At 28.4% G+C, this 27357-nt stretch overlaps 1 protein-coding gene across 2 annotated transcripts in view; it reads right to left on the bottom strand.

Annotated features, from left to right (window-relative positions):
* The window catches only part of LOC147068399 (uncharacterized), a 394033-nt gene that overhangs the window by 235436 nt on the left and 131240 nt on the right, over positions 1-27357 (bottom strand). For both annotated transcript variants that reach the window (XM_085952496.1, XM_085952497.1), the window contains one exon: positions 10699-10848. In XM_085952496.1, the coding sequence (XP_085808622.1) occupies positions 10699-10848 (150 nt within the window). The remainder of the gene's footprint in view (positions 1-10698; positions 10849-27357) is intronic.

Genomic DNA, 27357 nt, shown 5'->3' with positions numbered 1-27357 from the left:
GACCCGTTTCAGACGGGACACCGGTGTCGCTCTCGATATAATATAGGAGACCTTTGTATTCTAATAAAGGGGAATTTGTATTATATTTATGAACGCCCCATAGCTAATGAGCATAATTTCGCGTTATAAATAATTAGAACATAAAACTGGCTGCAGTAATAAAAACAAGTGTGTCGGCGGCTTGAGAATGAAGCGGCCGATGGAAAGTATACCAGACACGCGTTGACTCATTAGCTCTGGGACATTCATTAACATAATACAAAGGCCCCTTTATTCGAATACGCTTCCTATATTATATCGAGCGCGACGCCGGTGTCCCGTCTAAAATGGGCCTAACGGGTTTGAAAATATTTTGCATTAGCATAAATACCTACTGTTGATATAATTATCAAGCCTTCTAAAAATAATGTCAATACTCATAAGCAATAGAATTTGACAAGGTATTAATTAGAAACATACAATTAAGAATATTAACTAATCGGACATGACAATAATGAGTGATAATATCATAATATCTACATATAAATCCAAAGATTAAAGCATATAAGCCCTTTAAATCAGTGGTGGCCAAGCCGTGGCACATTGATATTACTATCCATAGCAATGATCTAAATTTAAAACTAAAAAGCAAGAATAAATTATTTCCTAGCTTAGTAAACAGCATCAGTTCATTTAAAATGAAATTAAAACGGTTCATCTCTCAGTTAGAAAATTAGGATTTGAGTCAATTTCCACACTTGAAAGAACATAATATATGTGCTGTGGATAATAAAAATTTGACCAAATATATTGCAAGGGTCATTTGAAAGTCGTTTTCATGATTTTGCTTAACGGCCCACGTGCTCGTCGTAGGTCAAAATTGAGTTTTCAAACCATGATCCTGGACACTCCTTAAACGTTGTAGATAATCTATTGATATAATTTTGAAGCCTTATTATCCTTTATAGTTATTTTAAACATTTTGATGACTGCATAAAGTATTTTTGTTACATAAAATAGTATTCTTTTAAACCTCTCGCTCTAATGTTTTAGAATATAGTCATATTTCGGTACATAACTGTGCAGTGGTGTTAACATTTTTTACATTTATTAATTTTTAAACGCATTTATAAAACCATTAGTATAATTTATTACGAGATAATTTTTGTAAAATATTCACGATAAAAAATTATATTGATAATCTCTGTGATCCCAAATTTGACAAGAATTAGGCATTTTATTATTCAAAAAATCGGCAGGATTAACACATTTGAAGATGATTCTAAAGATACTTATAAGTTATGTCTTTGACCATTCAAGTGTGATAAACATCTTATGAATAATGATTGCTTTATAATAATTATTGACCTAAGAATAAGGTAGTATTTTTTTGAAATACGCCATTTCTTTTGTCATTCCCCAGTAGTTAAGCTACAACATACGGCCGTAGCCATAAATTGACAAACTACAATTGAAGTAGGGAGTAAAATTATGTTAACGCGCGTGTTTGAACATGTACCTTACAAAAATTATCTCGTAATAAATTATACTTATGGTTTCATAAATGCGTTTAAAAATTAATAAATGTAAAAAATCTTAACACCACTGCACAGTTATGTACCGAAATATGACTATATTCTAAAACATCAGAGCGAGAGGTTTAAAAAAATACTATTTTATGTAACAAAAATACTTTATGCAGTCATCAAATGTTTAAAATAACTATAAAGGATAATAAGGCTTCAAAATTATATAAATAGATTATCTACAACGCTTAAGACGTGTCCAGGATCATGGTTTGAAAATACAATAAAAACTCAATTTTGACCTTCGACGAGCATGTCCCCCCTTAAGAAAAAAAACCCATTTTTACTTAGTGAACAAAATGTAATGTAGATAGATGCCTAGTAACATACAAATAAAACTGATTGATTAAAAAACAAATTCAATATTGAAAATGAAATTTGATGAGCTTTTTACAGATCAAAATGCTTCTGACATAATTAATTTCTGGCGTTCATTACCCTGTCAAAGAGCTTAGAAAATTTGCAAAAAGTTATATATGTCACTTTGGATCGACATACATATGAACAAGCAATTTGATTCATGGAATTGATTAAAAACAAAACAAGGTCCCGATTAACTGATTCAAATTTTAAGAATTTCAGTAACAAATTTAACACCGAACATTGAAAGACTAGCGAAATCCAAACGCTCAAAAGCTCTCAGTGCTCCATCCCGTTCACAACTCTCTCTCTCTCTCATCGCACCAAACAAATATGGTCCAGAGTTATCTTCACCAAACGAGACTCTCCGGCAGCTGTAGCACCATCAGTGGAGTGCACGACAGCGATCACCCTCTCGTCCAAGAGATCATTTCCAAGAGATCAGTCCAGATTGGTGCTCCAATAAACGTGTGTTTTTTGAACTGGCATAAATTAATTAATTTAATTGCGTGATTGAGTTATTCTTTTTCTTCCCGTAAGCGAAGCAGATCCTAACTCTATCCCTATTTTTCAACCCCAACCGTGAACGTAAGAAGGTAGAAAAGGTGCTTGAGTTGTATGGCGCATCTGAATATAATATTTTAACAATTGTAATAAATATTTATTACGGATTTGGTGATATTAATAATTTTATGTCCCACAACTCCCACAACACCACCTCCAAAGCAAAATTGTTACAATATTTTATTTTAATATTAGGTAGGTTGCTAAAATATATTATGTTTTATATGATATTTTATATTATAATATTTTAAACGATATTAAATGAAAATAGAAAAATAAGTATATTGACTATTGTTATTGTTTATTATAATGAAAATCACATTATAAAATAAATATGCAATAACTCTCAATCCAAAAAAGATATTTTATGGAGGTAAAATATTGCCATGCTATTATTATGTTCCATTGAAAATATGAAAATAAGGGCTATTAAAAAAAGAAAAGGATCGTAGTACATCATGAAACCTGTTATGGAAAGGTGGAGTTGTTTAATGAGGATAAAAGACAGGCTTGGGAGTATTTCCAGGATAACTGAATACATATTGCACGGAAAGCTAGGCACGATAATACTGGCAACACTATATTATTAAATATACATCATAATACGAATAACATGTGTGTTGACTAAATACATAATATAAGTAGGTAGATAATACTTGCGTCTAAATATTTTACATAATCGGTTTTAAATTATGGTGCTCCTATATATTATTAAATATGTCTTTTTCTGAATTATTTAGTATAGGTAATATATTATAATAAAGAGTTATAGGACAAAAAGGTTATTGATAATATGTAACTAAAATAATATTATTTTACTATTCTGTTAAGGTAGGTATCTACTAGTATCATAGTATTATATTAAATTAACAGTATTTTTATTTTGCTGAATATCAAGATTTTTCCCCCATATTATACACATAATTCAAATTAAGGGGGAGTGTAGTATTTTACTACAGGAATCTATTAGAATACAAAGCGTGAAATTGAATGCAATATATCGATAATTTACATTTGAATGTATTTTTTGTTTTTTTAATTATAATATGACTTATTTTAAAAACATTACAAAGTCAAATATCATATATTTTTCAATGTGACAATTTCAAAGAAAAACGTTAAAAAATATGTGTTCGTTGAATACATTAGTATTATTGTGTTATGTTGGAATTAATTAATGTAAATTATAATAGATTAATAAGTTTTCACGAATTTATTTACGAGAAAAATATAAAAAAAAATATTTATCCAATGAATTGGACAAATAAATGTGTAATAGGAATCATTTTCAATAAAAATTACTGTTAATTTAACTTCTACTTTGTGAAAGTACATATTATTATTATGATTCACTTAGTTTGTGAAAGTGAAATGGTAATTTTTTGTTTGAATTTTATTTTTTTCTTCTTTTAAGTTCACCCAAAGTTAAATATTCAATAAAAGAAAAGCATTTATTTATATTTTTTTAGAAACACAACATAGAAAACTTAACAATAAAAGTTATATTTTATGTTATATTTGTTAATTATTATGCCAAGGAATTTTGGAATATTATTTAAACGTACAAATGTTTTACTATGTATCATCTATTCTTGTCGATAAAAAAATCAACAATTGAATTCAATCGTCTTTACATAGTATACGAAATAATATTAATATAACGATTTCGTTAGAATATTAAATCTCAATAAAAACTTCGGTTTGAAATCTCTGAAACAAAATTCTGTCCTTTACTTTTGTCGAGTGTTTTTAGTGTTCCACTCTTTCGATATATAGACCTACGTTAAATACAAAAAAAAAACTTCACTTAAATGGGATTCGGGCTTATGGGAGCCAGTAAACTTATTTCAAAACCCATATCCACTGCCAATACCAAGGGAGAATATTTGATATTCTCCAACACATCTTGTCAAAAGAAACGGAAAAAAATATTCCTAAGATAATATGTCGTCTCTTTTTGTTTTCTAGAAAAGTTTTCTCATGAATATAGTTTAAAAGTAGTTTTCTTATTTGAATTTTTCCATTCGGTTTGTGTGCACGAAAGTTTGTAATTTAAAATCTTTGTTTGTAAATAAAACACAGAGATTTCTTCCATTTGAAAATAATTGAAGATTTGTTTAAAACTACATCAGTCTCTTAATAATGTATATAAACAGTATTTAAGAATTTAACAGCACTCAATTTTAAGTATAAATTATATTATCTATTATAATTCTAACGATTAAAGATTTTTAACTCACCTTACTGATAGGTTATACAAATAAATGATACATACTGAGATCTATTTGGAAAAAATAGAAAACAAAACAATTTTTATGCAAGAGAGTACATACTGCATAGTATATTGTTCTACACTAAATAATACTTATCATTTCGAGTCAACGAGCTGAGTTTTTTTTACTTTTCTTACATCTCCCCTGTTTCATTCAATTTTTTAGATAGTTAATATCTACTAATATGTATTTTCACCGAATATGATAAATGTATCAATCATATGGATCTAGAGATGGCTCTGTAGCCTTTAAGTACCTCTTACGTACCATTGTATTGTTGAGATTGTCTAGCAGTTATATTTACTTGCCGAACGACATAATATGCAGGTTTTTAATATGTCTGCATACATGTTTGGCAAGTTGTGTACTCTTATCTGCAACTGTATACATGGGTTACTTGCGCAATCTGCATATTTATTTATCTAAAATATTTTACTACATACAAAATTTGAATCTGTTATATATTCAGAGTTAATATTTTGTGGCCATACTCAAGAGTTTATCCATGAACTTATGCATGTGTAATTTTTAATAATTTATTTGATCAATTTATATTGTAAGTTTTTTATAGGACATGGGTTACATTAAATGAGCGTAGTTATGCAGAAAACAAAGAAAAAATATGGAGTTTCTTCAAATAAAACCAGACATGGCTGTTTTCTGCAGAATGAAGATCATTGAATTTTCATATTTTGTAAAAAGCAGCGAGCCATTTAAATACCAATATGTATTAAATAATTCATGTTATACCCTTGAAAGTTCTATAAAATCATAGGTATATAATATGATACATAATTATAATATTATTATAATTATGTATCATTTAAAAACAAAAATGGTACACTTAAATTTTGCAGAATTAAATAATCGCATGTAACATAAAAGTGCTTATATCTCAGTTTGTGGTTTGTGTGAACTGTCTGCTTTCTGCATAACTACGCTTAAATTATCTAAGCTACGTAATTATTTTTTTTTTTTCGACCATGTCCGATCTTAATAGGATCATATGGGACTCCACAGGATAGAGGTTTGTATTAACAGATTTTGTTTTTTTATGAGAAATGGATGTCAGCCACTTGCTCAACCTATTAGGTCCATACCCTGACTCACACACAAATTGAAAAACAATATGTGTACTTGCCAGACCAAGGATTCAAACCTGAGACCCACGGCGTGATAGTCCAACGCTTAAGCTGCACGGCCACCGTGGGTGGAGATTACTATTGTGTTAAATGAAATAAAAATTAATTGAAAAATCAGATGAGTGAGCATTACATATTTATTTTGTTTCAATACATGTATCATATATTTTTTTGGTTTTATATGAACAAAGTGGTTTGTTGGACTTTACTTCCCTACTTAATACCAGGGCTGATGTTATAAAAAAAACAGGAAAAGAACACCTTTTTACCGGTGATAAGCATGAAAACAAAAAGAGTAATGATGTACATTTTCAGTGAAAAAAATAAAGGTGTAAAGACAGCTTAGCTGTAATGGGTAATAAAAACAGATGGCAAATGTTTTTGATTCGTGTTTGCTTTCGAACTCCAAAATGTTTAAGAACTGTGGTAAAATACTGGATGTAAAAAGAACTCTTCCGCTCACACCTAGGGTATGTTCAGGGTTTGGATTATCACCACCATCTGAGGCTGACGCGTACTAGGCCCGGGGGAGTGCCAACGGAAAAGGGGAGGGTATTTCGCCTTCAAAATAAAATGGTGCCCTTAACTCAAATTCATAAACGAAAGGTTCTTCACTCAAATTCTTTTGTTATACAAAAAGAAAATGAAGAAAGAATAAAAAAGATGAAGTGTTTTGTTGGAATTCATATTTTAAAAGATGGCGTAAAGATTCACCACGCTGTCATATTATTTTACAAAAGAAATATGAACTCTTCAATTACATAATTATTTTATACTCATGATATATTTTATACGTGGGGATAAAAATATCTTATAATAAATAATTATATTTTTGCATAGGTAGTTAAATATTTGCTTATGGTTTATATAAACAATGCTAATAATTTTTTTATTATAACTTTGTAATTGGCAGATATGAAATTATTTAAACATTTATAATATGACACATGCTTATGATGTATACTTATTTTACAACGTTTTATTAGCTCGTATTCTTGTTTGTCCGGTGGTTATTTGTCCAGTACAAATCTTGCAATCGATTTTTAACTAACTTCCCGACTAGAATATATCAGAACACGATGCCAATGCATTATTTTAATACTTTTAGCCATCTTTAGAGAATCTTAACAGAATTGAATTCATTTTCAGTTAATTCTGTTTTGTATGGAAAGTTATTTCGCAAAAAGACTATTATTGGTTGCTAAGGAGGTGGTCCCAGCAACTAAATTATTAATATATACGTGCGTTACAATGGAAATCAAAGTGACATTTCAGTATTATATATTTGTTTGTTTTTTATTTACTTCATATCAAGTTTGGGCATATTGAGTATAATAATTCAACAGAAAATTTATTATAAGTTATAATAAAAGTTATTATAATATTATTAAAAGTTATTTTTATCTTGTAATTATTTAAATATTACTACTATTTATCTAGGATACTTGATAAAATTTTATTTAAATTCTAATTAATTTAAATTTTATACTATTCCTTTTGAGTCATGTTTTGCGATTCGGGTTTTGCCTTTCGGCATCTTCAGAGACTATGCGCACTCGCCAATGGTAAACACACACTGATAACAAATACAGTTTATTTTATCTTATATGATAAATTAATACAATGAAGTAGGTAAAAACTTATTACCTACCTATTAAGTCAAAGATCACATTTTCCAGTTATGACGTTTTGTACGCCTATTGAATGTAGTATTAGTGATTAGGTATCTAATAATAATACTAATCGTATTTTAAAATATATTTTTTTATTAAATGAAACATATTATTATAAAAATATTGTCTTTATATGAAAAAGAGGTACTGACGGATATAAAAAAATCTCGTTTTAACCATATTCCATACAAAAATGAAATAAAAACTTGGCTTCTACAAAAGGAAAAAGAAAGTTTTCATACAATGCAATTAATTACAAATATTAACGTAGGTCAGTGGGGATTTCTCACGGTAGGATAGTTTCTCAAATATTTCATTTCGCGCAGTAAATCATTTTCCAAACGAATATTTCAAATAAATTTTCCCGGCATTTCCCCCGAATTCCTGCTTCTATGTATCAAGTGAGTATAATAAATATAATTTATAGAGTCGGTTAAGCGACGGCTTATGAAGGAGGTTGCGCATATTTAGTTAGAGGAAAGGAGTGGAACTTTCTCATATGCTCTCCTGAATGAAAATGTCGAAACACCATGTGTTAGATTTCGCATTAAAATTTCAATGGAATCACGTCTGCTTAAAATTGTGTGAAAAGTTTCATTCCACGCTTTCCGCTGTCATATTATATTCCATAAGACATAACTTAATACGTGTGTTTCATATTCGTACTGTTTTTATACTTGTCTTCAACATACCAAATCCGAATATAACGCTAGCGTAGAAATGTACTTCATTCCTTTATATTCAAATTATTAAAATACATCATTTTTCCTTTAACTACTCGGCTAATAAACTTAAAATTTAAATATATTACAAATAAAACAATCGCTCTTATTATGTGTTATTTAAAAATATCATATTGCCATTTTTTGTTTATTTATTACAATTATTGTTACTATTTTCCCACTATAACTGAATAATTTAGTTGTTTTTATTTTGAATTTATTGGATGATAATCTGTGTAATAGATATTCAATCCAAAATTCCATTTAATCAATAAAATTCTTAAAATAGCTATACACAATAATATTTACTTAGATACGTATATAAATATTTAGAATCGAATTTGAATGTAAAAATATTTAAATTATATCATGGTCAGTAAGCATATAATTACATTATATTATGTACTAACCAAATATACATAATTCCGGTAATTTATTAATATTTAATGTAATGTTTTGATATAATATTATTATTATTATAGAAAATAGTTTTAAAGGATTACAATTTTTGTTTCTATATACATAAATCACAATTAATTATGGTTTATAACAGATTGTCCTAAAATAACAAATTGATTCATAATAACATCGAATTATAAAATTACATTATCATTTATTATTATTTTTATTACATTTATACAATTACAAAAATACAATTACAACTATTTATACAATTTAATGATTACGTACTTACATACATCGTATATTTTATTTAGAATATACATATAATTAAAGTTAGGTATGTATACTAATTTAAATAATGGGGACTATGCTTTAAATTGTTTATTTTTAAAAATTATTGACAGATAAAATAATATTCATAATTTACGCTATATTAATATTGCGATTAACATAAAAAATATCACCTGATGTATTTTGTATTTTTACATTATGTTCAACATGCATTGTTCTATGCTATGTTGTATATAATAAAAATCGACTATAAAATATCTCAATGTAAGTAAAAATGTATAATATTATCTACATTATACTTAATAATATTTTTTAATACAATTTATCGAAAGAGTAAAGCAGATAAAGCTCATAGTGTGTCATTAATTTGAATATTTTCCCAGTAAAAAACGTTTTAAGAACCACAATAATATTTAAGAGGGTATAGTGTATGGACATTAAGAGATAACCATGTTGTATATTTCTAGAAAAAAATATGTAAGGGGTTTGTATAGCGGTAAAAAGGAAAAGCTAAATATACACAATAAACACTCGAAAACTAAAGGAAATAAGTGCTCGTTAAGAAGCGAAGTGCTGTATCTAGGGTTTTCAAATATTTTGGAAAATATATTAAATACTAATACGTTAGTATACGCCATAATCATTAGTATTTATTAAATATTAATTGTAAACCGTTGAAAAACAATAAAAAATTGAAATTCAATAAAAATGATGCTGTTGGTAGGTACATACAAATCATGCGTTTTTTTAGAGTTTATCTGCGTTTCTTTGATAACTATGTAGGTAGGTACATCAGAAGCACTAGTTGTTTTTTTTACGGCGTAGAACCTACTTGCTATTGGCGATATCAATCAGGAGGGGGATAAATATTATTATGTTCTCCGAAATTGTTTTGGTTATCGATATACGTAGTACGTGAGGGTGAATTATTTAATTTAGTTTATAATTAATTTTTAAAATAAGATATATTCAATACATTTATTTAATTCACACATTTGACTCCATACCATTGTTAGTTGTTTAGTATACTTTTATTATTTACTTTATAACTTTTTTTATTCTTCGTTTGAAAACACGTCATATAGAGATGGTATAAGTTTTATAACTTTGCACTCATTAAATATAAAAAAAATAAATAATCTTGAATGAATTGACTCGAATGTTTAATCCATTGAATACAATCAGCGCCAATTTGACGCCTCAATTGACCACGTAATTATAGACAAACGGCGTAAATTTGGCACTACCTATCTACATAGTATACTTTGTCAAAATGTTTTATTTTTAGGTTTGTGTTAAAATACCAGTTACAAAATAAATATACTTGAGTACATATTTAGAAAAATAAATATAAATTGAAGTGTGTTATGACAAGTTTAAAAATATTGGATTTAACATTTGTAATAAAAACGTTTTATTAGATTTAGTTTACTCTTGGCAGTTTTATTTAAATGTCAATCTGGCTATTGCTCTACTTTTTATGATTTTATATCTGCCTTTAATGGGTTAATGGGATAGTAATTAAATAATAGTACAATATAAAGACTATTCACACTAAAACGACTGTTTACGAGAAAAATTAGGAGAAATTGTCAAAATTATTGTAAAATGAAATAATTATAGTGTATATAATATAATAAATGAATTACATAAATCAGTAATAAAATGTCAACATTCAATGACGTATATTGAGTACTGTATCCTACCTGTAGTAATTCAGGACTTGGGCAAAGACGCCGGGATGTCGGTCGAAGAAATACTCGTTGAGGATTGGGTCGTAGTTGGCGAGGGCTTCCGTCAGGCGCGATAGTCGTGTTGCGGGGATCTTTTTCAGAGTTGCCTTGTAAGTCTCATATCTAAAAAAAACAGAGACAGAAATTTTGTGTTATCATTGAAAACCTTTTAGTGGTCCCACTTTGCTGGGTAAAAATATCACGAAAGTTTTGAGAGAGGTTTTTGATTTACTTCTTGAAAATTGTTTTTATTATTACCACTCCGTGATACGTAATATTTAATAAGGACCTAAAATGTTTTAATTCAAAGCATTTAATTAATGAGAGATCCTTTTAAAATTAGTTTTTAATTATAATCTCTGAAAAGACATAATACCATATTTACAATATTAATTAATAATTACTTAAAATTAAATTCATTATGTACTTTTATAAATTAGAGATATAATAACCAAAAGCCTTACATTATATCAATGTTTTGATTAATATGTCTATAACGCAGCACACACAGTATACACACATTCTCTCTTTATCTCTCTATCTGTCATCTATAAGCTACCAATAAGCTACTACTCTCTGACGCACGTAAATTCGCATGCAAAAAAGTTTGCGTCTTTGTTACGCAATTTCATAAATAAAACACCTAAGTTGCACACGCTTATGGACCCAGTCACTGTATTATATTCTAATTTTGTTAATTTTATAAAACCAAATTTTATAAAACAAAACCAGTAAAATACAGCGGCTGTATCGAACTAAATACTAATCAATCGTTATTTGTATTCAAATCGACGGGTTATTTAGCTATGAATATTGTTACCCTATAATGAAATAAAAAATATTATTATTGTTACCTAAATAGTATAGTTGAGCACATCGACAATAATGTTGATAGGTGGCACAGTCACATGCTGATTTTTTATAATTACGATATACCTATTACACAAAATATTTGTATAGGTATGTTTAATTGAAGTCAGGAAATCCCATATCTTTAACTCATTAGAAGAGCACACAGTTATTAAAATTTCCATAAAACTCTACATTAAGTGATTAGAAGATTTTCTTAAAAGTTTTTTGATTACGTAATTAAAATGTATCACAAAATACTACTTAAACCAGATAATGTATTACGATTCATTTGCGAGGGATAGTTTTTAAATTTATAGTTGTAAAAGTTTTTTGTATTCGATATTTGCGCATAATATTGTGTAGGTACTAAATTACAAAACAGTGGTGTAGATGAAAAACATATACAATGCTGCTGATAGAAGATGCTATTATGTGTGCGAAAGGAAAAGGTTGATAAGTCTTACATCACTATTAATCAAATCAGGAAAGATAAAATAAGATTGAGTTTTGGTCATTGATATTGGACAACTTTTTATGATAACATCGATGTTTCTGTGTAAAATATACCTATTTGGCGGCGTTGATTCAAGTTTCCCCTTCCAACTTTTAGAGAGGAAACTCAGTATGAAAATGTCTACAGACCAAAGAAAAGCATACATTTTTTTTCCATTTGATACTTAGAGTCATTTTAATTTTCAATACGATCTGCCCACTCTGGCGGCCATCTTGAATTTTAGAGCGGCCATCGTGAAATATATATTAGATTACCAATAACCCGGATGCTAAAGCACTTTAGACTACAAATCTTGGAATGTAAATATACAGTTTTGGAGTCGGTAATATAAATAGAAAATATTTTTAAATGATAACGTTGTACCTATTTTTGTATCTACATATTGTAATTAATTTAGTGTTACTAAGGGTCAAAATTCTGTAAAAATCTTGTAGTGACTACCTCTTTCGGCAGCCACCTCGTATTTAATGGAGACTATTTTGGAATATAACTTTATTACCAATATTCAGTTTTTTAAAAGACTTTAGACTATAATCTTGATGCATAATATACGTTTTTAGGATGAGAGAATTTTTTCTTCTTTCGACCATGTCAGATCCTAATAGGATCATATGGACCTCCACTGAGTAGAGGTTTGTATTAACACATTTTGTTTTTTACGAGAAATGGATGTCAGCCACTTGCTCAACCTATTAGGTCCATACCCTGACAGACACAAATTGAAAAACAATATGTGTACTTGCCAGACCCAGGATCCGAACCTGGAACCCACGGCGTAATAGTCCAACGCTTAAGCCGCGCGGCCACCCTGGGTGTAAATGGGTGGATGAGAGAATGTAGATAGATATTTTTTTAAATTCTATTATTTATTTACAATATGGCGTGTTACTTGTTTATATTAGTATCATATAAATATATTATTACCTAATGATTTGTTATGAAAATTATACATACTATTATCTTGAATGTAGTACAATATAATATTTATATATATTTTACGAAAGATTACATAAAATAGCCATTGCTTATTAAGTATATAAATTTTATCCACAGAGTAAGTAACTATTTTTAGACTCACATATATCTATTTGTTTTTTATACATACAATTATTATGTAGAGAGTTCAAAAGTTAACAATATTAAAATGTTGGTAAAAATCAGCGTGTATGACAAAAATATATAAAAAATCAAAATATCCTATTCTTTATAATTTTTTTAACTAATACATTGGAGTTGAATGAGAAAAAAACGTTTAATTTTGAAGTTGTTTACCAATTGCTACATTAACGACGTAAAATTTACCAACCTAATTCCAGAAGCAAACAAGTAGCTCGACACTCTACACAAACACAAAATACCTTTTTAGGGAATATAAAAAAAACTTGCCGCTGCAAAAACATGAAAACCGCCGCATGCAATTCATGCTGGTACCATTATTGTGACAATTTGTTGCGAAGAGCACACACTCTGCCGGAGAAATTTCAAACTTATCCCTGTGGAAAAGCTTTTTATTGACTCGAAATTGTATTCATACATCTCAAAGTGGTCATTAATGTATACCGACTATTTTATAAATAAGATAATTGTATTATAAGTCTTATTGTAAACAATAATATTCAGAAAGACTTAACATTCAAAGCCGATTTTTATTATTTTATTTTAGTATATTTAACTTATAGGTTTTAATGTGGGCTACCTCCATATTCCGTCTTATTGTGAGTTTAAAAACAGTCAATTTAATTATAAAATTAATATATTAGTTGTTTAATAATTTAATACGTAGAAAAGATGAATATCTAAATAAAATTACGTATACTCATTCAAATTAATAATCAACCATATTAATATTGTCAATTGAAAATTATAAAAAAATATGACTTATGAATTTAACCAACTTTGCAACCACTGGTATGCAACAAATTGGGCTAGATTTCATAGTTTATAAATATATATACGATGGAAAAGAAAAGGTAGGGTGAAAATGGCTGGACATGTCCCTCGTCAACTGGACAACCGTTCGACAAATTTAGTGGTATAAAATGGGTATTTGCCGAGTTTCACAGAAGTATCTACATTGCAGCAAAGAACTATGGACATGGAAGAATGGAAAAAAAAACTAGGATTGGCTTTCATCTAGCAGTAGATCTATCTTGGTTGATGATTATGAAGATTTTCAAAATCATAACAATTATACAAAAAATAGTATAACAATGGAGTATACTGCGTTCCACAATATTGAGGTTATAGATTATCTGCTTAAACTCTTTGCTAAGAATAGATTATTCACAATTTGATCTGAATCAAAAAAATATTACGTACCTACTAAAAACATGACTGTAGTTTTTTCATGTTTTTCACAAGCAAGGTTTGAAGAGCATAATGATATTTTAATTGTTTTATAACAAAATACATATTTTACTTCTACCTTGTGCCATATTTTAATACTAATATAATAATAATATCACAGTCGTTAGATAAACTGTGGTGTAACGAATGGTTAGCGTCTTTCAGATTGTGTGGATGTATCCCAGGAAAAAAATAACTCTAGTAGAGGTTATAAGTAGTGAACACAAAAATGTATTAAATTTATAGTCTTAGAGTTTGTACTGCTGTCTATGGCTACCAAATACGGAAGTATATACAATGCAATTTATTAACACAATTGACACCGAACAATTTTTATGTTGACAGTATGACGCCGCATATTTTCTAAATGCAATAAATTTGGCCTTAGTGCGGCCAGGTGGGACGGTACCCTTACAAATATAGCAGAATCATCCCGCTGAAATTGATGAAATAATCAAGTTCAGTAAGAATAGTGGTGAAACGTCCAAAATTAGGAAAATTAGAAAATGGCTTTGGACGATCATTATCCAACAGTAAATTGACCCCGACTGATAGTGTTGATTATTTTAGTTGATTATAATAGAAAATAAATGTATACACATTTAAGTTTACCAGAAAAAATACAAAATAAAAATTAGCATATCTCGTAATAATAATAAAAAAGGCTCGCTATTTTAAGTAAGGCAGTATGTACAACACTGGAATATGATAAAAAGTTTTATCATAAAATTACTTTTTATGTGATATTCAAATTTAAAAAGTACTTTGAGGAATGAAAATGTTATTTAAAATCAACAGCTGTTGGCGAATTATAAAATAATATATGCTGAATTTAGAATATTTAGCTTTGTTTAAAAACAAAGGATACTAACAAAGGGGTGAATAGAGCGGAAAAATTGAAAATGCTATGCGCCATCAATAGGGCGCAGGCATCCATCCACTGGGAAAATGCACAATAACCAACTCATTCCACGGTTCATAATGCAAGTCATTAAGATATTGCCCATTTAGTAAACATCAGCTTAAGCGTACTCAGTCACACTTAAGCGAAAATTTCCCCTCATTATAAAGCTTATCTAGCACTGGGTTTCGCGTAGTAACGAAGAGATGCCTACGTAAATATATAACTTGAGGCATCTCTGTAAACATGTTTATATTTTTGAAGTTAGATAATGTACATAATGACGTTAATAAATTTATATATTATGAATATTTAGTGACGTTGAAGTGTATGAAAATGTATGAGGTAGTTACTTCATGAAATATATTTTAGTTAAAATATAGATAACGAGAGAGTGGCAGTTAAGGTAAAATAAATTACGGCTGTAAATCAACCATGGTAACGTGTAGCTTATTAATTCCTTCATAACGTAACATTATAATCCTTACGATATAATACTTGCTTAGATTTTAATGAAATATATCTATTTAAATTATATATTACCATAGCTACGATTCAGGTTGTAACTTCTGATAAAGAGGGGAATTTAACTCAAAACGCAAATATTATAATATTATGTTACATAAAATTACAACACACGTAGGTATGTTATGTATTGAAATATACAATTAGTAATAATGTAAGATACCTGTGAGTCTATTCTATACTTATCGAGCGCTAAAGTGATAAATATTATCACTTAATCATATTTATGTTTTGAGGTATTATAATTGTTACAATAAGTTAGCCGTTTAAGCAGTCAAAACTGTCTATCTCGCTCTTAAGTTAACACAGCCAAGAGAGCTGCTGTTAAAACATAGCACATATTGTAAAAATTACAACTAATTTATTGTAATTGTGACAAGAAGTGCTAATATTTCGATACAAACCTACCCTAGATAGCTGACGTAGAGGCCGAAAAGCAGTCTTGTGTTTAGAATAGACGCGCTGGGTCCAATTTTCATTGACTAGATACAATTATTATTTAACAAGTATTTAATTAGTATGAAGCATAGGCACTTCCAATGTTTCTAATATCAAACTCTCCTAAAAGGAGTTTAAATAATTACAAGATAAAAACAACTTTTTATATACCACGTTTTTAAATTTTCTGTTGAATCATATAAACTTGACAATTCTATGTATTAATAATTTAGAACAAATACAGCAATTGTCAACCAATCATTTTTTTGCTATTTTGCAACAAAAAAAAATGTAGAATACTGAAATGTCATTTTGATTTCCATAGTAACGCACGTATATATTAATAATTTAGTTGCTAGAACCACCCCCTTAGCTAGCAATTATAGTGGATTCAATTACGGATTTTTTCCAAAATAACTTTTCATAAAAACAGAATTAACTGAAAATGAATTCAATTCTACTTAAAAATGGCTAAAAGTATTAAAAGAATGCATTGGCATCGTGTTCTGATATATTCTTTCAAATGTCTAGCTTAGTCAGGAAGATGTAAAAAATCGATTGCAAGATTTGTACTTGATAAACAACCACCGGACAAACAAGAATACGAGCTAAGAAAAACGTGTTAAAAATCAGTCATAATCAATTTAAAAAACTCTGTTAAAATACCTTGGGAAATTCTCTGTCTGAAACTGAAGAGGTATTTTTTTATACTAATACTAATAATAATACATAACAATTATACACTAAAAACATTATATATTACAACTATAAAAATCTGTACTTGTATGGTATTTGAATACATATGATATAAACTCGTTAGTAACAGTTAATAAATTGCTTAACCCATGAATTATTAAAAAAAATGCTGTTCACGAGATATTGAAAAGTATCTATATATACATTGTATTATGTAGTTTTAAACAATAATATTATTTTGATACTTTTAGACGTAATATTATTTTTAGTTGTTTTCATTTTGATGTAAAAGGTTTATTTATTTCCTGTGTGCTAGTTTTTCGAAAAAGTAATTCAAATCATACATTGAATATTTACTTACAAATAATCTTATTGAATATATTGGATGCTTTCTTTAGATGTTGGCAGATATTTTATTCTATTGTATTGCTATTTTCATTTTGTTGTCTGTTTTTGATCTAGGAGAGAAATCTTTTGTTGCAATTTTATATAAGATATAAAGAAAAAGGTGGTAAACCTTGAAAAAAACGTATATAAGAATCATTTTGGTATATTTTATTGTTAGCTTAGTCAAAATATTACAAATGGTTTGTCATATATTTACTATATATATATATATATATAGGTAACTATAATAAAAGAATGGTCTTACGATCTTCAAAAATTAAGTATTTCATTTATAAATAATGATTAAAAAATTAATAATTGGTGTACGGTTATAGGAAATATCTACGGAACCAAACATAATTTTATAGTATTTAAAATTTATTCTTTTTCTGTGTTTATTGTTTTTTGTGTTATTTTATTTATGTTATTATTATCGTATTAGTGAAATCAATAAACGTCGGTTTGAATAACAGGAAACTGTGGTTCTGGCTTTTGTAGAGTATCCATAATATCTAAGAAGATCTAAAATTAATTGTCACTCTCTTATGTCTCTTTTATGATAGAAATTTCGACTTAGAGTTTATGATCAAAATACACACCTAGTATACACACATAGTATGATATTGTGGTGATACCATACCACATTTCTGGATTAATACCAGCGTTACCAAATATTTTTTTTTTTTACCAAATCGCTATTTTTACCATGTCAAAATTGATTTTCAAGAGCGAAAGGCGGGACACCATCCAAAACGCATATTTCAATAGGTATTTCTTATGTTAAAAGAAATGGCGTATTTCAAAAAAACAGTACCTTATTCTTAGGTCAATAATTATTATAAAGCAGTCATTATTCATAGGATGTTTATCACACTTGAATGGTCAAAGATACATCTTATAATTAATATCTTTTATTCTTCAAATGTGTTAATCTTGCCCATTTTTTGAATAATAAAATGCCTAATTCTTGTCAAATTTGGGATCACAGAGATTATCAATATAATTTTTTATCGTAAATATTTCACTATAATAATGTCAACATAAATTATACTGATGGTTTTATAAATGCATTTAAAAATTAATAAATCTAAAAAAATTTAACACCACTGCACAGTTATGTACTGAAATATGACTATATTCTAAAACATTAGAGCGAGAAGTTTAAAAGAATACTATTTTATGAAATAAAAATACTTTATGCAGTCATCAAATGTTTAAAATAAATATAAAAGATAATAAGGTTTCAAAATTATATAAATAGATTATCTACAACGTTTAAGGAATGTCCAATATCATGCTTTAAAAATACAATAAAAGCTCCATTTTGACCAACGCTGAGCATGTCCGCCCTTAATAATTATATTGGTAAAATTCCGCACATGAGCTCATGTTGAATTTAACAAGAAATTCAGATTTTATCAAGTCCGTAAAATACATGTTACTTGTATATGACTATTTTACATAATTAACTTGAGTGTATTTGTTGAAAAATCGTGAATTTTGCTGTCCCGCCTGGGACAATCTATTTTTGCTTAAAAAGCGGTTTGGTAAAACTGTATGGTACCCAAACTATAAATATTTCATATATTATTCTTTACATTTTTTGTTGTTGAACTAGGAGTTTAGCGAAACGTCTCCTGTTTATTATAATTTAACGTTATTATTATCATCGGGGTGGGATAATCATATATATAAATATTTTTTAGGTGTAAATACAATCATTACACGTATGGAAGGAAACTCTTCAAAATGTTCAATTTAATTAAATTTTAAAGATTATTTGTCACAAGATTATTAGAATTGTAGTCAGTGACCATTAAAATTTTATATTATAAAAACAGATTATCTTTAGACCTAACTGAAACTTTTCCATTAACTCCTGAATGTTATCCGTGTTCAAGATCAGCAGATTTATTTCAAATAAGAGTATTTTAAGCTCTATCAAATCGATGAAGAAACTTTTTTTAATTATAAGTATTTACGCAAATTTTGTTACATTTTGACAATCATTTTACATTATATAATATCTATCATATTTATTAAAGTATTTGATTTTTTCACCCTTTTCTAAATAAACGTATGGTATACCTAATACAAATTTAATAATGATTAAAATATAAACAAATAGTTCTAAGGTAATATTATATTCTCTAACATAACATTAATTTATTAGTAAGTAGTAGTATTATTAGTTGTGTTATATTGTACTACAACCATAATATAATTTTTCAACATAATATTAAAAGAAAAGATAAGAAAATATACAGGAATTTCTTAAATCCTCTGTCATTTTTTGTGGGAAGCTAAGAACATGCATATTTTCAAGCGAAAACAACGCATACTATATTTTTTGATGACAAACTATCATTTTTTGGATCACGTGCTATAATTTGGTGATAACAACATGGTAACACTCGTGAATCCTCACGTCTAGTGTTGCCAACTATCATTAACAAAAATATGCCAGATCCGATAAAAATATGGTTGGCAGAAAAAAACCCTAGATTTTAATTATAGATATTAACAAAAATATAATGTTTTGAAACTATTATGGTTGTTACTAAGTTATCGTAATGGGTTTTTGAGTTTTCATCACGTATTCGTCTTCTTTCTTTCCTCTACGTCACGAGCTCGTTGCTCATATTGGTGAAGTGTACTTGTAGGTGAATGAAGGCAAACGTATGTCGTTCGATATAGCTGTTTGACAGTTTGCGGTATAGAAAAACGTTTGATATAACATATTTTACAAGTTATACTATGTATATTAAAAATGTTAAATCTAACACTGCAGCTACGTTGGCATACTCAAAAGCAGTCGTACTGAGATGCTCAAGCTGTAAACAACACATTGATTGAAATAGTGTGCTCTCGTAGAATCGGATGGCATCCATTTTAAGTTCCATTAGCACACAATAATATGAAATTACAATTTAATCGTTTTTTTTATTTCCTATACCGCATGTTTTCGAGCATATTATTTCATTCATATGGTCCATTCAAAAACAACATCAAGAATCCACTGTAATGCGTTTGACAAAAATATGTTATTTTTAAATAAATGTTAGATTTAGGCCACGGATGCTAATGCTTAACTAACAGCCATTTTAAATAAATTCTACGTTTTATAAATAGAATTATTTTATTATATAAATAACATAAACAGAAAAAAACTTAATACACTTACGAGCAAAAATGTTAATTTACTGAACTGATGAATATTGTATTTTTCCTAGAATGATGCGTAGTAGCTTCATTCTGATTTAAAAAAAAAATATTCGATGAATTCTCCTGAGGATCTACCTTAGGATTTATTGATCGCAGGGCAGGTACATGCCTGATTGGTTAATTTCCTGGGTTCAATCGGGTGGTTAATTATAAAGCAACATTTACACACTCTTAAACCCACGCAATTTTCAAACGTAAAACGGCTACGTAAAATATCTCACTATTCTTGGTACCCAGTCAATTTAAAGAACATATATATTTTTTACAACGTCATCAGTAAAAAAAACGATAAGGATTATTTCATTATTGATAATAATTAACATCAGCGTTTTCTACAGAAAAATGATGCATATGTATTTTTCAATAATCAGTAAGTATATAAAACATATTTGTGCATACATTATTAACTGAGAGTTATAGGATCATTGTTATAACAATGTTTTTCTTAGCTCGTATTCTTATTTGTCCGGTGGTTTTTTGTCCGGTACAAATCTTGCAATCGATTTTTAACTAACTTCCCGACTAGCTAGATATTTTAAACTTTTAGAATATATCAGAACACGATGCCAATGCATTTTTTTAATACCTTTAGCCATCTTTAAGTAGAATTGAATTCATTTTCAGGTAATTCTGTTTTGTATAAAAAGTTATTTTGACACCATTATTGGTTGGAAGGGGTCCGGGGTCCTAGCAACTAAATTATTAATATATGCGTACGTTACTATGGAAATCAATATGATATGTCACATTGACATTTTAGTATTATTTTTATCAAGTACAATTTTTTTTGATCGTTTAAGCTAGTCAAGTCAAGTTTATAATGATTAACAGAAAATTTTAAAACGTTGTATATCAAAGTTCTTTTTATCTTGTAATTATTTATTTATAACTTAGAAACATTTTGGGCCCATGTTGGTCTATAGTATATTTTAGTTATAAAATAGAAACACTTCCGGTTTTAGTATTTATTCCGAGTTCACAGAGATTAATCAACAATAATAGAGAATATTTCAAACGGTACACGGAAACAGATTAACAAGATAAGATGACTCGCTCGACCAAATAACCAGATGAACTTGCCAAAGGATTAGTTGCATGTAGGTATCACATATAAAAACTAGATACCACACTTATCACTAGAAACGAATCTCGATAGTGTAAGGTGCTTAGTCTCAAAATAAAGGACATGTATGATCAAAAGGGTCAGAGCTAATCAGACTAAAAACTGACTGGCTCTAGGATTGTGAGAGATCTGCGAGTGATCTGTGATCAATTATTACGGAGTCAACATAGAGTTAAATCCTAATCTATCAACATAGAGCTTGCGATGTCTAGCCAATGGACCGCGCCACCTATGGGTCTCTTTTTGAAGTTATGCCTGCTATATAAGGTTATTTATTATTGTAGATTCGTCTAACTATTTGAATGTCATACTAGTCAAGATACTGTGCTGAAGAAATATATTGGTGGGTCATAGAGTGATAGCCAATAGCCATTAAACGATTAGTCTTCTCATACTGGAAACCCATCAGCAACATTTCATATAGTATCACGTTACGTTATACATGACAGCATACCTGGAACCTAGAATAGTATAAGAAACTATTGGGAAGTCTTGGATTTATAATATTACAAGAGATTTTTTCATAAAATTAGGTAATTAATCGATTTTCTATATATTTTTTATTATAAAAATTTAAACGTATGTAAGTATGGCATTTTAGATGTTTTTAGATTTATACTTATTATTAAGATCCTAATGTAGCCGAGTTGATAGAGCACCCGTCTACAAAGCTATGGACACCCAATAATGCATCTGTGAAAAAAATCATGCAGTTTTTCAATGTGCAAATGATAGATTAATCTCCTAATTAATTTAATATCTACAATATTATTTGCATTGTTATTATTATACCTTATATAAAAAAAACTTCAGAAACATAATATATCTATACTACTAGAGAATACACCTCTTTCAATTTCTGTGTGATTGTTCTGACCCACTGATGAAATTATCTGAAATTTGTTTTTAAGATTGTTTGTAGTATTAACCTATGATTTTTTAAGTTATAACAATTTATATAACAATACGAGAATTAATTTGAATTGGTAAATTTTGAATACTTATTTTTATTTAGGTCATAATAAACAACAAGGGATCATAACATAAAGTATGTGTCACCATTTTTACACTGATTCAGCAATACCTAACCTAGCAATTAGTACTCAGTTTTTAAGAATACACAATATGACTGTCATTAAAAATATTATGTTGGTTTTATAATTGAATACCGATGAGAAGAAAGGTGCTATATGTCATAAATCAGAAGTGTGGGAAATTAAGAAAAACTTTTATTTGTTAAAAACATTTATTCATTTTTTTCAGTAAAATTACAATGTAGCTCCAATATTACGCTTCATATTTTACAATACTTAACCCATAGCTTACGGGCTACACAAAATTGTGTTTTTGCTAATTACTTTTCAAATGAAAATTAACACGTTAATTACAAAATTAATTAAAAGGGCCCGTAAGCATTGTGTTAAAAAGCATTATGATAATAATAGATATGAAAAAATTAATGAAAAATGAAATTAAAAATGGTGGACAACACGGGGCACTGCCATTTGTAGATCGATCATAAAATGTTGTCTATACTTCTAGAGCCATAGCCCTTTTGCAATTTAATGCATGATACGAGTAGTACTTGGCATCCATTCCACGTAAAATGTGTTTTTTTGTAGTTTTGGTACTTTGCACCTTTCTCCTCAACGTTATTCAATTTAAGAGATGTAATAATTTAAATTTACAATTTTACGGAATTACAAAAAAATATGTACCAAATTATGCATAGCTCGAAAAAATATAAAATTTATAGATTACCTATTTGGGTTTATATTGTGCGTTCAGTAAAATATAAGAAAATACAAATAGAAAAGAACATAAAATGTCAAATTATTAACATTACCTTATCTTAAGCGATTTTAGAATAAATATTTTATGATTTTTCTCGAGGCAAATAAGTTATTTTATATTTTCATACAATTTATGACTGCGCAACTGATATAGTCTGCGGTCGGACCTGAGTAACTCGTGCAAGGCACTTTCTTTATATCTCTACCTCTTTTAGGAGTATGGCTTTATGGGGGATGTTTCACAGCTTGAGTTTTCTCTTACGGACGGGTAATGTAAGACACTGTTGGATATTTGGTCCATTTACTGCCTCCTTCTGTGATAATTTTCCGGTTAGATCGAATAAAATCGTAACGCAACTAAAGAATAAACAAAGAAGGATGTTTTTAATCGGCTCTAATAGAGCTGTTTGAATCCTAGCCTTGAAATGTATAAAACTATTACTAGGTATTTATCTGAAAGACTCTATAAAATAGAAAAAAAATATTTTATAATACATGGAACTATATATTAGGTATATAGCTGCAATATTTTCATATATAGATTGCTTGATTATAAATACTTAAGTGTACTAACCATAGTTTTTTTTAAAGCTTTTTAGAATTCGGCATAGAATATAGTATCTATTATATTGGGTTATCAAATTAATATCAACTATTTTAAGACATCAAAGCAGAAATTTTTTTATGATTCCCACTAAAATTCACATTTGTGTTCAGTATTGTTTGGCAAATAATCATGGAAAGATACACAGTTGTACAGCGTATACAAATCGTTACAATGTGTTACAACATTAATGAAACTATTCGAGCTACATTTCTGGCATTATGTGAAATTCACGATCAAAATAATACCACATACAAGGCATAATATTATTAATTTAATTATAAAATTTGAATCAAATGGTCATTTTTGCAATGTTAAAAATCCAACCTGTCAAAAACATGAACGTACTGCTGTAAATATCGATGTTGTTAACACAATCGCTGCGTAACTTTTAATTACTTTTTAATTACCGTATTTAAATAACATGTTAATTGGATCGATCGGCCGCTTAACGGGGACACGGCAGCCGTGTCATCCGCGTCGAATGAGTTAATCAAATTGTAGATGAAAATCCAGAACAACCAATTATACGTGTATTATGATACAATATGGAATATTCTTCATACGCATTCGAAGGCGTATAAAATATACAGTTAGCACAATAACTTAAACCAAATGATCATTAAAATTTGTTGCCTGAAAATTTTGCTGATTTTGCTCTAGAGAAACTCATTAATTCATGAAAAAATCATCTTCATCGATAAAGCTCATTTTTGGTTACATGACTTAGTAATTGTCACATTTGGAGAAATGGTAAATAAATAAACTATTCTAGAAACACCTTTAAATTTGCAAACATTACCAGTTTGGTGAGGTTTATGGTAACTGTATTGTATTTTTTTTTGAAAATGAAAATGGAAATGCAGTCACTCTCAAGTGAATAACGGCTACAGAAACAAGATTACTGATTTTTTTCTGGCATAAATTAGATGGCTTTGATCTGGACGTTATGTGGTTCCAACAACTTGCCATGCAGCTCATGACATAAACAAATTATTGACAAAAAAGTTCAGAATAATATAATAACATATCGTATTTGATAACCCTGTATAACTTACTATATTATATTTTTCGCGAAAATAAAATTAAGGCTATACTGAGGCTATACTGGCCAGCTGAGGCATGGTCTAAAATGATCGTAACTATGCGACGCGCGGATTGTCCAAATGACGCGTGCCGAACGAAACATAATTTGTCATAAGAATTCAACATGCGTCCATTAAGTGTTATATTTATTGTTATATTAGTAATAATAATAATATATTCATTGACATGTTTTCTTTTTCGAGTACATGCATAACGTTTTTAGTCATCTTTACACGATATAAGAATATATTCCTCCGACGCCATCATAAAACAAATTGACGTGCTCACACCTCGACTGCCGCTCGTCGATTGGCGATGAGTGCGAAATTTCGTCGCACCTATTGTTGAAAATTATTTGCCGTTTCACTTATGTATGCTCTTAAAGGATTGTTCTATAATTATAGTATAATTGGTATTATAATATTGATAGATAGTCAAGCTGAGTTAGTCGACATTAATGTTGAATATACGATTTTAAATGCGATTACATATATTTTTTAATTAGTCAATTTAACATAATATAGTGAAAATTTGTTATGTAATCAATATGTTTTGTTTAATAAATAAATAAGATTCACATATTTTTTCAATATTTATGTATTGTTATCAATATTCTAAGGAGATATTTTGACATACATAATTTTGAAAAACACTTCTGAGAGAATATATTATAACCTATATAAAAAAACACTTTTTTGAAAAAAGTAAGCCACCCCGGCGGGGAATCGAATCCTGCATCTCCCGGGTTTACGCCCCATCCGTGCATTACCACTATGCTACGCAGTGACATACTAGTTGCGACAAATTTTTACTATTGGTCAATTTTAATACCTACTCATCAGCGCTCTTCCAAATCAAGACATTTTTATGTAGTTTATGTTTGATAATCTTTTAAGATGTGCCAAAAGGTCAGACAAAAACATTCAACAGACTATATTTTAAATATTTATTAACGTTATTCATGTTATAAATAAAACACTAACAAATGTTAATACTCGTACAAAGCAATTTTTACATGTTTGAATCATTTGTGACGCATAAATTTATATGAATAATATTAAATTTTAATGTAGTGATGTGAAAAACTATACTAACTCATATTTTGATTATAAATAAGTATGCCATTTGTACGTCTTTAATCCACTTAAGTTAAGTAATATTAATACTAACTATACAATAATACTTGATTGCATATTACGTAGGCAGGTTATTAAAATTTGTTTTTATTTTAGTGTAACTATCGTTGTTATTCAGGTAAAAGTAAAAATCAGCTAAAATATAGGTTTATGATGTCATCTAATATTTTAAAGTACTCATAATAAAAGTGGTCGAAAAATATTGTTTGTGAAATATTTTCTTTCAGATATTTTTCCCATTACCGTTGTTGTTAAATGATTACCATATTTTAATGATACTAAGTTTTGCCAGAATGATAATAATAATATTATTATATGACTCAAAACAAGACAAAATTTTAGATACTACGTAATATATCAAACAAGGGTTAGGCAAGAATTAAACTTAAACTTAAGACAAAGGAAAAGTTATAACTGAATAGGTAAGCTATTTGTTAGTTATTCAACAATAAAACTGATCATGAATATTTAATGAACTTTTTATTACTTATATTATTATTTTGCAAACAAAAGATTTGATCAATTTCGAGTAATTTTAAATAAGTGTTTTATAATTTCAAATGAATACAATAAAATATACGTAGTGCTGAAATTGAAATAGCTAGGACAAATTAAATCATCCAGTGGTATCCAATAAGTAGACCTAGAAGCCATTGATTTGATAAAATAGTAAAATCTGGCATAAGTATGTGGCAACGCAATATACATTCAGTTTCTTCGGCCATCATTCAGCAGTGGGTTGATTGTTCATGCCGATGATGATGAAGCCAAAACGTAACATGAAATTGTGTAATATAAATTATACAGAATATATCAAAAGTGTAAATCCAAAAAGCTTAGATATGTGATAATTTGCAATATTACAGAGCAGCATGTTAAAAAAATAATATAATTGTTATCGGTTTCGTCTTATTTCACTAACCACTTTTCGAAAAAATTTTGTTACAAAATAACTCTTTCTGACGCACTTTTGGGATAATGACATAAATGTATTTAATTAAAGATC

Source organism: Rhyacophila brunnea, unplaced genomic scaffold, assembly GCF_057557595.1.
Source record: "Rhyacophila brunnea isolate RB1 unplaced genomic scaffold, BYU_Rbru_1.0 scaffold_3, whole genome shotgun sequence".
NCBI classification, from domain to species: domain Eukaryota; kingdom Metazoa; phylum Arthropoda; class Insecta; order Trichoptera; family Rhyacophilidae; genus Rhyacophila; species Rhyacophila brunnea.
The sequence above is the reverse complement of the archived record's forward strand: the minus strand, read 5'-3'. Positions and strand labels throughout refer to the sequence as shown.